Source organism: Lipotes vexillifer, unplaced genomic scaffold (assembly GCF_000442215.2).
Source record: "Lipotes vexillifer unplaced genomic scaffold, Lipotes_vexillifer_v1.1 scaffold278, whole genome shotgun sequence".
NCBI classification, from domain to species: Eukaryota; Metazoa; Chordata; class Mammalia; order Artiodactyla; family Lipotidae; genus Lipotes; species Lipotes vexillifer.
The window spans coordinates 3,848,666-3,867,282 of NW_006769677.1; the positions used below are offsets into that span (position 1 = coordinate 3,848,666).

The 18,617-nt window shown below is 34.8% G+C and overlaps 1 protein-coding gene across 2 annotated transcripts in view; it reads left to right on the forward strand.

The window, feature by feature from the left end:
• Window positions 1-18,617, forward strand: part of MAP4K3 (mitogen-activated protein kinase kinase kinase kinase 3) — a 207,434-nt gene that overhangs the window by 147,035 nt on the left and 41,782 nt on the right. The window contains exons 14-16 of one of the 2 annotated variants that reach the window (XM_007445764.1): window positions 2,739-2,797; window positions 4,065-4,127; window positions 13,181-13,239. In XM_007445764.1, the coding sequence (XP_007445826.1) occupies window positions 2,739-2,797; window positions 4,065-4,127; window positions 13,181-13,239 (181 nt within the window). The remainder of the gene's footprint in view (window positions 1-2,738; window positions 2,798-4,064; window positions 4,128-13,180; window positions 13,240-18,617) is intronic. The other variant, XM_007445765.1, reaches the window with a different exon arrangement.

The window sequence follows — 18,617 nt, forward strand, 5'->3', positions numbered from 1 at the left end:
CCTTTTAGGAAGTCCCCTTTGCCTTCAGTTAAATATGATAAGCAAAGACTTGCTTTAAGAAGAAATAATTCTGGGGCTCTTCTTTGTCTGCCATAGTAGGATCAGTTTTGACCCCTAATGGCTAGTGATGAGTCGGCAAGTGATCATGTCGGAGCTATTTCAAAGAAGCTAAGAAGGAGTTTTCATCTGGATAGTAAAATATAAATTTATGGTGTGTCGCTTGACATACATTCAAGGAGATGGTAGCAGAAACAGAGATCAAGACCAGTAGACAATTACAGATAAGTAGGAATTTTCGACATTATTAAGAACATCATAAATAGCACTGTAGCCTGGGATGATTGCCCAGCAATTATTTGAACAGTAGTTGGAATGTCCTGTGGCAGAAACTTATCATAACTTTAGGGAATTTGGAGAGAACGGAAGAGTGATACCAGTATAAGGCATGAAGAATGAATCTCCATAGGGACTTTGCTGTACGGGCTCCTGTCTCTGGAAAAGTGTTCCCACAGAGTACAGGGGTATTGAATACCTGCTACAGTTGGGGCTCTGTCTTTGCTATGAAAGTTAGCCTAGGGACTTCCCTGGTGGCGCAGTAGTTAAGAATCCACCTGCCAATGCAGGGGACAGGGGTTCGAGCCCTGGTCTGGGAAGATCCAACATACCACAGAGCAACTAAACCCGTGCGCCACAACTACTGAGCCTGTGCTCTAGAGCCCGCAAGCCACAACTACTGAGCCTGCATGCTCCAACTACTGAAGCCCACAAGCCTAGAGCCCGTGCTCCACAACAAGAGAAGCCGCCACAATGAGAAGCCCGCGCACCGCAATGAAGAGTAGCCCCTGCTCACCGCAACTAGAGAAAGCCCGCGTGAAGCAGCAAAGACTCAACACAGCCAAAAACTAATAATAATAATAATAAAAATGAAAGTCTAAGACAGCATCCCTGCACCCCTGTACTTAGTGATTATGCAGTCTGGTGGAAACAGGCATGTTCACATGTGATGATAACACAAGGCAGATAATGCATGAAACTGTCCTCATGTAATTTTATTAGATTTAATTGTGCCATTTGATGACAAGTTTAGGTGAGAGTTGTTCAGTAGGGCCTCTATCAACATGATATGTGTGTGTGTGTGTGTGTGTGTGTGTGTATAAAATATGTTTTAATACCTTATTAGAATCTATTTTGTAATCTTTGATATGTGATCGTATGTGAACAGGTATGAGGAACCCATTATTGAACAGCGTACTTATCTTTAAGGGCCAGAATTTGATATCTAGAGACAAAGAGGGAAGAGAGATGGGAACATATGTATATGTATAACTGATTCACTTTGTTATAAAGCAGAAACTAACACACCATTGTAAAGCAATTATACTCCAATAAAGATGTAAAAAAAAGAAAAAGCATATACATACTTCTTCACACACAAATGGAGATCTTGTAGGGCTGTGTTTCTCAACCTTTTTTACTTGTGCCTCCTATTGCTAAATATTCAAATCTCATGATCTCCTTTATTTGGTATTAAGATTCACAGTAAACCATACATACTAAGCTAAAATCAAAACAGTTATAAAATGATTGTACTTTGAAATCTCACTCACTTCCCTGCCTTGATTGAGAATTGCTGTTTTGGCTGAGCTCTTACTAGTTGAGCGGTGATATTATTTGTGACCCTCTGTTTTTCTTCTTTTTAATGTTTTATATTTGTGCCTCTGCTTTTATCTCAGTGGTCTTGAATGCTGTACCCAGGTTATAAAAGCAGATAATGACAATGATAATGAGATACAGAAATTAAAGGTAAAGGTAGTGAAACATTCATTAAATTAGAGTAGCAGGGGGAAGGGTGAATGTAGTACAGTCAATTTATGTTGGCTCTAGTATTTAGTTTATACTTTAGCTGCAGAAGTGTAGTTATTTATTGTTGTATAACAAATTACCCCAAAATTTAGCAGCTTAAAACAATAAACATTTATTATCTCACACATATCCTAAGGGTCAGGAGTCCAGGACAGCCTAGCTGGGTGGTTCTGCCTCAGGGTCTGTCATGACAATCAGGGTGTCAGCTGGGGCTGCAGTCTGCCAAGGGCTTAACTGAGGTGGAAGATTTGCTTCCAAGGTTTCTCACAGAGCCGTTAGCCCAAGACTTCAGTTCCTGGCAGTGTAGCCTCTCCTTAGGGCTGCTCACAGCGTGACTTCCTCCAGAGCAAGTGATCCAGTAGAGAGAGCCCAAGACAGAAGCCTTATCTCTGAAGTTATATGCCATCATTCTGCCGTTTTCGTCTGGTCACATAGACCACCCCAGGGAAGTGGGAAGGAAGTACACAAGTTTATGAACCCCAGGAGGCAGGACTCATTAGAGACCGTCTTGCAGGCTGGCTTCCAGAAATAACTGCCCGAATTGCTGTCTGTATACCGAAGTACTGATGGTCTCTATTTTATGCTGGGTCACAATGACGTAGCACCTTAGATCCCGACTGTAACGTACACGTAATTTTGTTAATCATCTTTTTTTTACTACAGAAAAGGCCTAGGATTATTAGATTAAGCTTTAACAGCTTAGACTTTCTTGGTTTTTTTCCAGCTAACAGATTCTTTATTTAAATCTTTGGATTGTGATCAGTCTATGGTAGATGGTAAAATTAAATAGGTTTTGCTATGGGAGTAACTTTTTAAATTATTATATCATTAAAAATATGGAAACAGATGAAGGCTTTACTATTTTTCTCTTTTAGTTGGCCAAGTAAAGTTTGATCCGCCCTTAAGGAAGGAGACAGAACCACATCATGAACTTGTAAGTAGCGTTGTCTTGGAATCTTAACACTGAAAGTAAATGTTTTAATTAGTCTTTGTGATATGTTGGTACTGACTACAAAAGCTAGTTATTAATATTTTCAAAGCATTTGGGGAAATAAAAAGGTAACTGATTCTAAAATTTGGAATAAATAAATCTGTGTTGCTGAGATTGAATATTTTCAAAATTATTTTAGGAGAAACTTAGTAGTTTTACCATTCGCTGATTAAATGTTTATAATGCTAGCCCTTTTTTTTTTTTTCATTCTTGCTTTGCAGTTTTTGAGGGGCTTTTTACGTATATATTTATTAGGATAAATGCCACAATTTTAAACTACAGTGTTGGGCCAGTAATAGCATATCTTCTCATTAAATTTATTAAATTTAAGAGTGTAAACCACCTTTTCTAAATATCAGGACAGAATCCAATCTCTTTGGAGCAACTGAGACTCAGGAGAGACTAGGTGTACAGAGCAGATTAAATTTATCATTTATTTAAAGATTGCTAAAACATTCTTTTCATGATTCTCTTTTGTTAATTTTTTATATACTCCTTTCCAGATATATGATAAAATATTAGGTGCAGTCTCAGAAGCAAAATGCTCTACAAAAATTTGAGATGTTAATCTATGGAAGAATAAAAAATGAGACTTAAAAAACAAAATTAATCCTAATGAAATTACTTAACCAAAGCTCCAGATGATATGTTTCATTTTTTTCCCTTTTCTGCTTAATAATGAGAAGAAAGTAACTGTTAATGAACGCTCAGGATTGAAGTGGGAACTTTCTTCTTAAATTTAATGCTTATTTTAACCCACTTGACTAAAGGCATACAAAGGGAGTCTTTAGCCTTTTAACTTAAAGAGTTGCTCTAATTCAGTATACCAGCATGGAGGAAAGGAATGCTAAAGAAAAGTTCTTAAAATGATCATGTTATAATACTTAAGCCTGACCTTTATGTAGAAGATGGATAAGGTTTAGAAGAAAACATAATCATGATGTTTATAAATGCCAATTGTTATTTTCTGCTTCTCTTTTTAACTTACCATTGCATGTATTTGAATTCTGTACTAATTTAGTAACTGTATTATAGAGCAAAGTTGTTGCACTGTTGCTTTTTTAGAAGCTCCTTAATCTGATTTGACTTTGCATTTACCTTAATAAAGTTATGTTAGCAGGACTTACTTCACTTGTGAGTTTCCCATTGTGAATTTGTGGCTTTTAGTCTAAGTGTTAATAACTTGGGTTTCTTGGTCTCTGCTAAACAGCCCGACAGTGATGATTTTTTGGACAGTTCAGAAGAAATATACTACACTGCAAGATCTAATCTGGTATTTCTCATCTTCTGATTTTCTTTGTCAGCGTTGTTTTAGTCTTAATTGCTTTCAGGGTTTTTTAATCAAACATTTTGTCCAGTTTTAATGAACAGTTTAAGCATTGTTTTATAAGTTCCTGCTAGTTAGCAACCTACCATATATAAAGGATTATAGCAATTTTTTCTACACATTAAATAAACATATTTACTCAAATATAGTATAACGTTACAACAAAAAGTTAAAGATTTTCTTTTTTATTAGAATATTTTGTTTTCTCACTCAGATATGGATTTTTTTCTTTAGAAATGACATTTCCCTATAAAAATGTCCAGTTTGAATAATGTGACTTGTTTTAGTGAACTAGAAACCATCCATATATATACATATCCATATATTACAAAAATAAAATATATATAATTTTAAAAAATAATTTACCCCCGATTAACAGTGAAATCAGTCTCAGATGAAATTTAACTTCGTAGCATTATGAAGTAGCCAGTTTTCTCAGGCCAAAATTTGGGTTATAAAAACTCCCTAAAGTTATAAATATTAAGGCTATCTTACCATTAGGTAAGAAAAGATGGGCAATTAACCCTAGTAAATGTTAAATAGTACTTTTAATAGTTGCTATTAAATAGTTTTTTCTAGTTCTGTAGCTGGCCAGGGCCCCAAGTTGCCTCCATATTTACTCCTAGATTCCACTTTTCTGCCTTTTCAATCGAATTTTCCTTCTCTTTCCTCCCTTTCTGCCTTCATAACATACCTCTTTCAATTCTGGTTAGTTGAAATGATTCTTTATATAAATTCCTATATCTATACCCAGTAACATTTGGAGAACATAAAAGAGATTTTAGACATAATTTCTCTTTTAGGAAAGTTGCAGTCTTGGATCAGTGGAAAATACTTGTATATGTAAACTCCTAGCCATGCAACAAAATGTACAGTGCATTGCCAAAATTTTTTCTGGTGGTGACTATTGATGAGGAAAGGCTAACATATAATAGGTACTATGGAAGTCAAAGAAGGAGGAAAGCTTTTGGGTTAATATGGTTCATCTGCCTTCTGGGAGGGACTAAAAGACTGATTCCAGTATTGTATAGGAACCATTATATATTTTCCAGGAAAATAATGGACAGTTGACTACTAAGTGTCATGGGAATTAACATGGGAACAGTCATTGGCACAGTTTTGAGAGACGGCAGATAAAGAGCTGAAATTATGGAATGGTCACACTACTACTAGAATTATGGGATTAGCTCAGAAAAGGAAGATTGAAGTCATCAAAGAGGAAATGATAGATGGAACCATGAGATTGCATGTGTTCCCCAGTTAGGTCTGAAGAAAGAAAGTACAGAAAATTGGTCACCACAGGGGTGATGGCTGTTTTGCAGTCAAAGGTAGAACCAACGCTGGAGGTGGGAAGAAGCACTTGGAACACTAGAAGAGTCAGCAAACGGCCCAGAGAGGACAGAACGCATGAGGCCAGAATTAACCATGTGAGGGGACAAGTGAGATGCAGTGCCTGAAGACAGCACTGCCAGTGATTTCTGGACTGAAAATTTCTTCAGAATTAGGCATATGTAGGCTAGAATGACAATAGTGACATTTGTTGTGGAAATAAAAGACCACAGAATCAAAAGTTTAAATTGACTATTTTAGGTATTAATATTCTCCAGGAAAATACAACACCAAAACCAGAAATATACTACTTTTAGAGTTACAAATATTCTTTTCTCTACCCTGCGTGTAACTAGCCTAGTAACTTGAGTGAGTTATCATGGCTGTGTTCCCTAGAACTACCTCCCACACCCCTTACATAATCAGTAGTTTCTTCTGATAGAGGGAGCAGCTGACAAGGGAGTCTTGTGACAGAGAAGGGCTTTAGGGACAATTAACTAGTGGATAGTTCTGGCAGAAGAGGGATGAATGAAATATTTGTCAGATCCTACTATTTATAAAATCAAACTTAAAAAGCCCACTTTTAAAAAGGGAACACTCTTGCACTGCTGGTGGGAATGTGAATTGGTTCAGCCACTATGGAGAACAGTATGGAGGTTCCTTAAAAAACTACAAATAGAACTACCATATGACCCAGCAATCCCACTACTAGGTATATACCCTGAGGAAACCAGAATTCAGAAAGAGTCATGTACCACAATGTTCATTGCAGCTCTATTTACAATAGCCCGGAGATGGAAACAACCTAAGTGCCCGTCGTCGGATGAATGGATAAAGAAGATGTGGCATATATATACAATGGAATATTCCTCAGCCATAAAAAGAAACGAAATTGAGCTATTTGTAATGAGGTGGATAGATCTAGAGTGTGTCATACAGAGTGAAGTAAGTCAGAAAGAGAAGGACAAATACCGTATGCTAACACATATATATGGAATTTAAGAAAAAAAAAATGTTATGAAGAACCTAGGGGTAAAACAGGAATAAAGACAGAGACCTACTGGAGAATAGACTTGAGGATATGGGGAGGGGGAAGGGTGAGGTGTGTTAGGGCAAGAGAGAGACATGGACATATATATACTAACAAACGTAAGGTAGATAGCCAGTGGGAAGCAGCCGCATGGCACAGGGATACCGGCTCGGTTCTTTGTGGAAAAAAAAAAAGCCCACTTTTAATGATAAAAGCTAACACCTAGAAGTTTTTTGAAACCAGGCTTTATATTCTAAACACTTTAAATATGTTAAATTATAATCCTTGTTTTACAAATAAGGGGATTTAAAGTGCATAGAAGCTGAAATCGACTTTAACCACCCAACTGAATAATAGTGGAGCTGGGATTTGACCTAAGCACCCTGGCTCAACAATTCCACCTAAACCACTATTGCCTCTACCCAACAATGGCAATATTTTTTTCCCATTAATACTGGTCTTGTACTCATGCTCTCTCTCTTTTTAATCAACATATATGTTCCATAGTTATTTTTTTATTGTAGTAAAGTATGCATAACATAAAATTTACCATTGTAACCATTTTTAAGTGTACAGTCCAGTGGCATTAAGTACATTCATATCGTTGTGCAACCATCACCACTGTTGATCTCCAGAACGTTTTCATCTTCTCATGCTGAAACTCCTTACCCATTATACAATAACTCCTATTCTGCCATTCTATTTTCTGTCTCTGAATTTTTCTGTACTCTAGGTACCTCATGTAAGTGGAATCATACATTGTCGTTTTGTGACAAATAATGTAAGTGACTGGCTCGCTTCACTTGACATAATGTCATAACATCTTCAGGATTCATCCATGTTGTAGCATGTGTCAGAATTTCTTAAGCCTGAATAATATTTCATTATATGTATAACCATATGTTGTTTATCCATTCATCCATCAACGGACACTATTGTGAATAATGCATCTGTGAACCTAGATATACAAGTATCTGTCAAGTTTCTGCTTTTAGTTCTTTCGGGTATATAACTAGAAGGGGAATTGCTGGATCATATAATTCTATGCCTGATTTTGGGGGGAATTACCATACTGTTTTCCATAGCCGCTGCATCATTTTACAGTTCCCACCAGCAATGCACAAGGGTTCCAATTTCTCCACATCCTCTTTGACGCTTGTTATTTTCTGGTGTGTGTGTATTTGTATATTATTGAAGTATAGTTGATTTACAATATTCCATTAGTTTCAGATGTATAGCATAGTGATTCAGGGTTTTTTTTAAGATTATGTTCCATTATAGGTTATTATAAGATACTGGGTATAATTCCCTGTGCTATATAGAAAATCCTTTTTGCTTATCTATTTTATGTGCAGTAGTTTGTATCTGTTATTCCCATACTCCTAACTTTTCTCTCCCCCTTCCCTCTCCCTTTTGGTAAGCATAAGTTTATTTTCTGTGTTTGTGAGCCTGTTTCTGTTTAGTAAATAGATTCATTTGTATTATTTTTTAGATTCTACATATAAGTGATGTCATATGATATTTGTCTTTGTCTGATTTATTTCACTATGCATAACATTCTCTAGGCCCATCCACGTTGCTGGAAATGGCAATGTTACATTCTTTTTTACGGTTGAGTAATATTCCACTGTATGTATATACCACATCTTCTGTTGATGGGCACCTGGTTTGCTTCCGTGTCTTGGCTATTGTAAATAGTGCTTCTATGAACATTGAAGTGCATGTGTCTTTTCAAATCAGTGTTTTTGTTTTTTCATGTGAAGTGTCCATAATTATTTCAGTCCCCTACTTTCATAGTTCTAAAACCTTAGCACTGTGAACAGGATTTCAACTCTTAAATACTTACTGCTGGCCACTAGAAACCTGATGGACCCAAAATGTCTGGTTGTCATCTTAGTAGACAGTTGGCACCAAGATGACAGCCCTAAATCTTTTGGGACCAAAAAGAAACATTTACCCCCTTAAAGACCTTGCTGCCTAAAACTTCCATGTCATCAATGCTTTCTGATCGTTTTAAGTGCTAATGGTATTCATCTTATGATTTTTGTAAATGAATTTAGAATCATTACTATAGTAAAGGGTTTTTTTTTTAATCAGGCAATCATAATATATGAAACCAGAGTAACAGAGCTTGAATTTTAACATTGTTAGTGAGTAGAAAGATCTTTAAATTTTGAAAGATGCCTGAGTTAAAAAAGCAAAGAAAAAAACTGAGCAAAATTCCATAATAATAAGAGTTTTGCCCATAACCATAAGAATGGATATAGCCGGTCTACAAGATGCTGTCTTTACATTAAAAGGTATTACACATCTGTTCAGCTGCTGCTAATTTTTTCTAATTTTCCTAGTTCCAATAGGCATTTTGGCCCATATACCAGTGAAGAATATATTGAAAGGTAAGAACAGTTGACCCTTAAACAACAAGGGGATTAGGGACACCAGCAGTTGAAAATCCGAGTATAACTTTATAGTTGGCCTTCCTGTGACTCTGCATCTTTGGATTCAACCAACAGCAGATCACGTGATATTGTAGTATGTATTTATTGAAAAAATCAGCATATAAGTAGACTCATACAGTTTAAACCCATATTGTTCCAGGGTCAACTGTATATGTAAAGCACTATGTTAATTGCTGTGGAGGAACATAAGTAGTGACATAATCATTGCTCTGAAAAAACTTACAGTATTCCTGAAAAAGTAAGAATAAAATATTTAGGTTATAATTAAAAACACATCCAAAAGATATACCCAATTTATCATTATCAGTAACCATAACAGAAGTACTACAAGATTACCCCTGAATTAGGTCAGAATTGAATAAAGTCTATAAATAAAGTTAAATTCATTCTGGAAAAGAAACATCAACTTTGTTAATTTTAAATCTGTTAAACTGTTACTTACTATAAAATTTATGTTGTATGGTCACTTTTCTTACCTATTATATATGAAGCAATCTCTAGGGAAAACTCACGTTCATAACTGCGCAATTACAGGACATTTTCTAGAACATCAAAACTAACCTGCTTCAACTGTGTTTCAGTAAAATTTAAAAAGAAAAAAAAAAAACTAACCTGCTGATATTCATTTCCAACCTTGCTATACAAAAGTCATGTTTATTCACTTCGAGTCCCCTTAAGTCTGCTTTTATTAGTCAGAACACTGCTTGTTCAGTTAGTGTTCTGACCCTACTTGCTTTTCTTTTTAAGAAATAAGAATTATCGAGGGTTTAGTCCCTTTTTACTTCTGTAAATTATCTACCACATTAAAAGTTGTCTCCTAACACCTTACTCGTGTGCCATATTTTCTCATTTTTTTGATGAGAAAAAAAAATTCTGCTATTCTCTTTTTTCTTGGTTAAAACATATTGTTAAAGTATTTTTTCGTTAGTGTTTTTGTAGTCAGCTGTAACAATTCTTTTGACTTGCTGCTGTTTTCTCATCAGGTATAGATAGACTTTGTAATCTCCAGATGGGTTTAAAAAAAAAACAATAATAAGATTTTCTTGGTCATGTATTTTTCTTTTCCAGTGTTCCACACCACATCCTCTGTTCTTTTTCAGCTCTTGCTGGGACCATGTCTTCTTAGAGGCTCTATCTGAGTTCAGAAGTACTCCTCTATTCATTAAAACACTGAAGTTAGGACTTTCTGACCCCAAAAGATATTTTAATTGGGCTTAGGTTGACCATCTTAAATTTTTTGCAGAGTGTTCAATTTGAATCTATACTGGGCTATTGCATGTTTTCATCCATGTTGTTACCGCTTTGACTTTGTGTAGTTAAACACTGTCATTCATTAATAAGTTGATGCCTGATTTATGCTACTAAATTTTTTATGTCTATCCTGGCATGTTCAAATGTATTCTTATTTAGGTTATAAAGAATGGCCATGTTTTACCACTATTTTATAGAGTTATTTTGAGTGATTTTCCAAGCATAACTTTGGTAGCATTTTTCTATTACAGGATAGCGTCCAAGTCCCTTTGGAAAGCATTTTAGATCAGTCTTTCTTAGACTATCCTAAAGATACGTAAATGACTACTAACTTTGCCCAAGTTTCCCTTTTCTTCCTTTCCTTTTTATTTATTCTCATTTTTCTTGTCTGATTTGCTGTCTGAACTCCTGCCATATAATAAGTGCTTAGTAAATAATAGTTGAATTAAATGAGATTAACTACTTATTAGAAGGACTTAGTGCAATCCTTTTCCTTGATGACATGCCTAGCACATGGGTTTTTTTTTTTTTTTTTTTTTCCCTATGGATGCTAAAACATAACTTGATTTACGGAGAAGGAATTAATAAAGAATGAAACCCTTTCAATTTTAGCTTTCCTGGTAGGGCTTAACACATGCCACATTTAATCATCAGACCTGGATCTGTCAGCAACTTCTCCCCATCCTGAATGTTATTCTGTATGTGAACTTACAGTCCATTTTCTATTAAAATATTTCATTAGTTATTTCAGGTTCTTCTCTTACCTTCCTAAATGTATCAGTTGATTTTTTTTTTAATTATTATCATCAACTTGGTAATTGTCATGTAGCAGATGAGCTAGCTGTTCTTAGGACATATCTATATTTATATAACACAAGCCGTGGCCACTCTGCACAAATTACGCTTTTGAAAGCTGTCATTTGATTAAAGGCTTAAGAGATTATATTGGCTAAAGAGGTTGCTGGTCCGGTAGAAGGACCCAGTTATGCATAGCTGAAGAAAATGAAGTTGAATTCAGAAAGGTATTCATTGAGATTAGTACTTTTCTTTACTAAATACCAAAGCTTAAAGTCTCCTATATAAAGTCATGACCACTTAAATAGTGCAGCATAGGGCTTCCCTGGTGGCGCAGTGGTTGAGTGTCCGCCTGCCAATGCAGGGGACACGGGTTCGTGCCCCGGTCCGGGAAGATCCCACATGCCGCGGAGAGGCTGGGCCCGTGAGCCATGGCCGCTGAGCCTGCGCGTCTGGAGCCTGTGCTCCGCAACGGGAGAGGCCACAACAGTGAGAGGCCCGCGTACCGCTAAAAAAAAAAAAAAAAAAAAAATAGTGCAGCATAATAATTGTGTGGCAGTCTTATGATAATAGCAATTTCATCCTATTAAGATATATCATTACAAATTAAAGAGAACAGGTGTCCTTTTTCATTAGAATTTTATGTGATACCAGTGTGACAGTTCACTAATCTTTTTTGTTTATGATGTGTTATCTCTTCTGTCACTGGTAAGAACATATATTATTATGCATGGAGGAACACAATTATTGAAGAAGACAGAATTTGAGCCTTGTCTAAACCAGGCTTTTGGCTTTTGGCTTTTAACTTTTCACTTAAATGTGATGTATTGCTTGGAAGTCTCATATTTCTAGGCTTAGTATTTGTGTGATCTATAATTATCTATGTATATCTTAATGAGGCTGAAGTGTTAGTTATCTGTTTACAGTAAAATAAACAAATGGCATTTGAACACACATTTTCTTAGGGCCTAATTAGTGTGTGCCAGGTACGATGCTAGACCCTAGGCTGTGGGGAAAAAAGATGGATTTAACAATTTTCCTTTGTTTGAGGAGCTTATAGCCTGGCTACTATTTTTATACACTTGTAAATAAGTTAATTAAAAGTCAGTGTAAATGCTAGAGGAGAACTATGTGTTAAATGCCGTGGAGTCACGAAGAAGTTTACACCTGTCTTCGTGGACAGTCTTGGAAGGCTGCTCCAAGCAGGTAACTTTTGCATTAGGTCCTCATTGTGCATCTGGCAGTATCTTGTAAAACTAGATAGCGCTTTAAGTACACTATATTCTAATGAAAATAAAATTCATTTAAAATGTTAAATATTCCCCCTTAATCATTAAAACGGTGCTTGAAATACAGTGGGAGAAAACGAAACTGTACTTTCCGTGGTTGTTGGAAATCATTTATTTTCCTCAAGAAGCCATTTGAGTCGAGCACATAGATTGTTAGTTCCTTTAAATTTCAGTTCTTAACTCTACAACCTGCAGCGTTCAGTGGAAATGTTTAAATAGTGGAAGAACTGCCTTAATAATATTTGTTTGAAGTTTTGCTACTTAACTCTTTAAAAAAATATTAAAAGTCCTTAAATTTAGTTTATAATCTTGTGCAATTTCACTTGTATAATTTACTTTGAAAGACCACCTTCTTTTTAACCTTTAAAAAATTATTACCTGCATGAAGCAGTAGTAGAAATATGTGAATGTGTATATATACATAATTATTGCAGATTTTATATACAAAGTCAAACCAAGATTTTTGTTGCTTGTTCTCTTCTGTAATCATTTTTGCTTCATTATAGCTTGAGCATAAATACCTTTTTTCAGCTTTTTTCATTCCAAAAACTGATTTTTACAAATGTTAATTACAGTAGCAATAACCATAAATGAAACTTGCACATAGTGTTCAAACAAGTTCCCAGGAAATTTTTGGTAACTTAAATAATAAAATATATAAATTAGGACTACAAACTTCTGAAATCTTTTATTGTTGGAAGTCCTACCTTGCTTTCTTTTTAAGAACATACAGCAATACAGATTTATTTGAAGTCTGGGGTTTCTCTTTTAAAGACAATATGCGTTAGTGTATCATGATTTGTGATACCCTACTATTTTGCTGAATATTTTATTCTGTACTATCAGGATCTACAACTAGAATATGGACAAGGACACCAAAGTAGTTACTTTTTAGGTGCAAACAAGTAAGTAAAATTCTTTTTAAATTAAATTTAAATTTAAGAATACTTAAATTGCCTTAAAATATACATTAATTGTATTTTAAATATTTACAGTAGTAAATTGTACTAGTCTGGTAGATATATTTTATAATATGCTTTTAACTTTTCTTTATTACTACCTTGCTAATCATCTACTCAATAATTGTCATAATGGGGAGAGTCACCTTAAATTTTTTGTATCAAGCTACTTTGTAGACCTTACCTGTTAGAGAAAGTAAGTACATTCCAACTAAAGATGAATATATGTTTCAGCAATTTATTTCTTTTATTTGCAAAGTTGACCTGTTTATTACTTACAAAACTTGCTTTGGTACATCTCCCAGATGTGTTGGCCTATGAAAACAGATGGAAATATTCACACTCTTTAAAAATCTTCGTCTTAACTTTTTAGCTGTTAAGAGTCTTTTAAAAAGTAGATAGCCGTTAAAATATGTCTAAAGTCGGTGCTTTGTGACCGCCTGGAGGGGTGGGATAGGGAGGGTGGGAGAGAGGGAGATGCAAGAGGGAAGAGATATGGGAACATATGTATATGTATAACTGATTCACTTTGTTATAAAGCAGAAACTAACACACCATTGTAAAGCAATTGTACTCCAATAAAGATGTAAAAAGAAAAATAAAAAATAAAAAAATAAATTAAAAAGTAGATAGCCGTTAAAATATGTCTAAAGTTTTAAAAGTTATTTATTTTATGCAAGAAATAAATCCAACAGTTGTTTAAGGTCTGCAGTATACCAGGCACTGTCTAGGTGGTGCAACATGGTGGTGAAAGGGGAGCTTACAAGGTGTAACAATTTAAGATGTTTGTAGGCCTGAATTAGCAAGATATGGGGACAGGACTCTGCTCTTCCCCGTAGAGTCTCATTTCATGAGTTCATGGGTGAACTATCATTATAAAAGCCAATTTATAGGGAAATATTTAAATTGCCAAAATCTCCCAGCTATGTAGATATTATTTCAATAATCAGAACTACTTAAAATTTCCAAATATAAGTTCAGTGACATTAGAGGGTTGAGACATATTATATACCCATATTTTAGTTAAAATATGTTAAGTTAAGCAGGTGACTAAAAGACAAGCAACTCAGATTTAGAGATAATAACGCAAAATCATATTTCTTTTTTTATAAACGAAATGTTTAAATACTCTTTTCTTACCCAGAAGCGGCTTTGAATGACAAGCTAGAGAAATGCATTAGTTTTGATTTTGCTGAACTGCAGTTAAATAACATGAAGTTTTTGTTTTAAACCTTATGTTTCCTAAAATAGAAAATAAGTCTAAAATTTCCCTGGTTGAAAAATGAAATTTTATCAAAATAGTAACATTTGCTGTTTATAGTTTGTCTTGATTCGTTGATGGGCAGCAAAGGAAAGTTTGTCTCATAATGGGTTAGCAAATAAATCCTGATGTGTTTTTGTGTTATTTTGTCTAAATTTCAGGTCACTAGTTTTAAGGATCTTGTTAGCAAATTTTGATGTATTTTAAGAGATTGTATAATTTCGAAAAATATTTCATTTACTTTGGTTTATTTTAAATATATTTTTATATTATATACTTGCAAAAATACCCCAAAAATGGCCTATCATTAAATGCTTTTCTAGATTCCTTAGTCCCCATTGTCTGATTTTTTGATTGTTAGACATTTTCATATTATATAGTTACTTTGGCTAGGTAAATGTTAATAATTTCCCCAACCTTCATTTCTTGATTAATTGGATCCCTGCTTAAGGAACTTTATTCTATATAACGAATCACTGGCAAGGTAGGTTGCCCCAAAGTTTGCCCTTTGGCTGTGTTTCGTGTACAGGTATATACATACATGTGACATGAGCATGGATGTAGCACTTCTCTTACTGTACTGCTATGTCTGCTTTATTCTTGTGACTAGGCAGTGTTTTAAAACTCACAGGATTTCCTGCTTTCTCCATAGGTGATCAGGCAGACAGATTTCCATTTATGGGTTTCTGCCTATTCCAGACCACGCAGGAACTAAGTTTGTTTGTTTTTTTAACAGAATGCATATGTGTTTTGACTTACTGGGTTGTTTTCTTTTGAATTGTTATTATTGGGGTCAGCTTTTCTGACTATTTAAACCAACAAAATACTATTTTTAAAAGAAAACTCTAAATTATTTCTGATTTTGTTTTTAATGTAGAGCAAAAGTTCTAAAAATAAATTCTCTTCTAAAGACTTAAATAATAGTGAAAAGAAATTCCTGGCATAATTAAGTATAGTAGTAGTAAATGCCAGATCCAGAGTCAGAACTGTCTCTTGCTATAAACTGTGTAACGTGGAGAAATTTACCTCAATTTTCTCTAATAAATGGGGATTATAATAGTACCTGCCTCATAGTATGCTACGGGTGAAATGGAATAATCATTGTAAAGCATTTAGCACATTTAGGGTTTAATACACATTAGTTGCCCTTATTTGTAGCGTTTACTCAGTAAATGTTTATTGTAAGAGCAAGTGAATATGAGAGAATAAAATTGCTTTTTGGTTTTAAAGAAATAGGGAAGTTTTTTGGTTTGTTCTCAAATCTAATCAGGGCAGTACTTACAGATTGTTTTGAGTCAGTTAGGCAATTTTGAATGGTTCTAGTAACCAGCAGCTAATTCAAAGATGCCAAATACTTTGGTGGTGGTTTTTGACTTCTCTCCCTATCAGTTTCTTCACTTTATCAGTTAAATCTATGATCTATGTTTGCATGTTTTTCCATTTTTTAACCTCTTCGTCCAGATTTTCTGGTCATTTTCAGTTGACTTAGTAGTTCAACATGAGGGCATCATTTTTGTTTTGTTTTATTCATTACTTTCTCAGAATTCCATAATAGAGGAATCCAAGTAGACCAGTGAATAGTGACATTATTTATTATGTCACATCGCGTATTGGTGATTAAATCAGTATCACGTTTTTCTCCAATGCTCTCAAGATACGGTATGAATGAACCTTTATGCAAATTAGCCATATTTCATTTTCTCTTTTATAAAGGCTGAAAAGCAAATCATATTTTCTACTTTTCATTAAGACTTCATGAATTCTGTAACTTTATTAACAAAATATCTTAACACATAGTAGGAAATTTACAAGCAAATGAATTAAAAAATATACATATGAGTCCCTAGCCTTAGGATAGCTGCTTTTTCATGTTCTCTTATTCTTACAGAACGTATACTCCCAGGTAGATAATGTTTTAAAAAGTGGAATGCCATATGAGTCCAATTAAATATGGTAAACTGAAAATAAACTACATTTAAATTCCCCTCTTAATTATTTTCAAATGCTAATATTCTCTACTGGAAAAAGAAATGGCTCAAAAAAATATTGTCACATGCTTAAGAAAAAGTTTGTTTTCACATCTTCTAAGATGATGTGAAAGCCCACTGTACAGTTCAGAGATATTGCGTTTAATTTGGTAAAATAATTTAAAGCAGTGCTTCCGAAATTTTTAGTCTCAGGATCCCTTTATGGTCTTAAAAATTATTAAGGATTCCAATGAGCTTTTGTTTATATCACTTATAAATATCAATATAGTACTGGAAATTTAAACTGAAAACTTTTCAAAATATTTATTTCAAATAGTAATACACTCATTCCATGTTATCATAAAAATTTTTTGTGTGTATTAAAAAATTCCTCATCTTTAAGAAGCAATTCAGGGACTTCCCTGGTGATCCAGTGGTTAAGACTTCACCTTCCAATGCAGGGGGTGTGGGTTCGATCCCTGGTCAGGAGCTAAGATCTCACATGCCTCGTTGCCAAAAAACCAAAACATAAAACAGAAGCAGTATTGTAACAAATTCAATGAAGACTTTAAAAATGGTCCACATCAGGGCTTCCCTGGTGGCGCAGTGGTTGAGAGTCCGCCTGCCGGTGCAGGGGACGCGGGTTCGTGACCCGGTCCGGGAAGATCCCACATGCCGCGGAGCGGCTGGGTCCGTGAGCCATGGCCGCTGAGCCTGTGCGTCCGGAGCCTGTGCTCCGCAACGGGAGAGGCCACAACAGTGAGAGACCCGCGTACGGGAAAAAAAAAAAAAAAATGGTCCACATCAAAAAAAGTCTTTAAAAAAAAAAGAACCAATTCAAATGCCACCTCTTAATGGTACCCTCTTTGCAACACCACTTTGTTCCTCTCATGAGACTTAGAAGCATCTTTATATATGTCAGTATAATACAGCAAACGTTTGTTGAGGGCCACAAATAACATTTTTTATGAAGAATAGCTGTTTTTTTCCTGAAACAAAATAATATTAGTAAGAAAGGTGGCATTGTTTTATATTCTTTGCAGATCTCCTTAACGTCTGGCTTAACAGAAGACAGCTGGATTCTCATATCTGTTACTAATCTATTATGATATCATACATCTCATAGTCTCCAGAAAACTCCAGAGTTTCATTCTCAATGAAATAGTAAGAGTGAAAAAAGAAAGAAAAAGAGTGAATAAGAGTAAAAAAAAAAAGTGCTTTAGATTATGAAAATAGTTTTTTTACCTTGCAAACCTCTTACAGGAGCCTAAAGGACCCCCAGGATCCCCAGACTGTGCTTTGAGAATTGCTGGTTTAGAGAAATGTTGCTTAATTGATAATAATAAAGAAAACACTAATTGAGTACTTACTATGCTCTGAAATACTATTCAAAGAAATAATTAATTGTATCTGCAGATAAACATTTTGACATAGGTACTATTGTAATTCCCATTTTGCTTAGGAAAATCAGAGTAACTTATCGAAGGCCACATAGCTTACAGTGGCAGAGGCAGGATTCAGATTCAGGCTGTCTTTGCTTCACAACCTGTCATCATTTTGCTATACTGCCTCTAGGTAGAAGTCCTGTCTTCTTAGAGCTAGTCCTTGAAGAGCTTTGTGAGTAGGTAACACATTTGACTGAAGTACCTTAATTTTTTTATCTGCAAAATAGGATCTGCGATTAGTTTATGGTTTTCCTATGTCATTTACAAGTCCACTTTGTCACTTTTTAATACTTAAATTGTTACTAAACTATCCTAATTAAAACATTTGATGGCTAAAGTCTATTCTATTAATTGTTTATACCAGCTACCCATACCTTTCAGTTTCTCTGGTTTTACGCTTTAATAATTCTGAGGGCAGTTTTTTTCCACTATATATAGGAAGGGGAAATGATTAGAAGGTACTACCTTACAACTTTTGAGGAGAGTAAATTTTCTGCTGAATCACTTTTACCACAGTAATCTGTCAGTAACTGTATTTCTGTCTCGTTAGCTTTAAGAAGGCTATTGAGTTTCTGATGCTTGAAGAGTATAATATAGGAGGTATGTTGCATGAACTTGCAGTGAAAAGAAGTAAGGGAACTTCAGGAATGC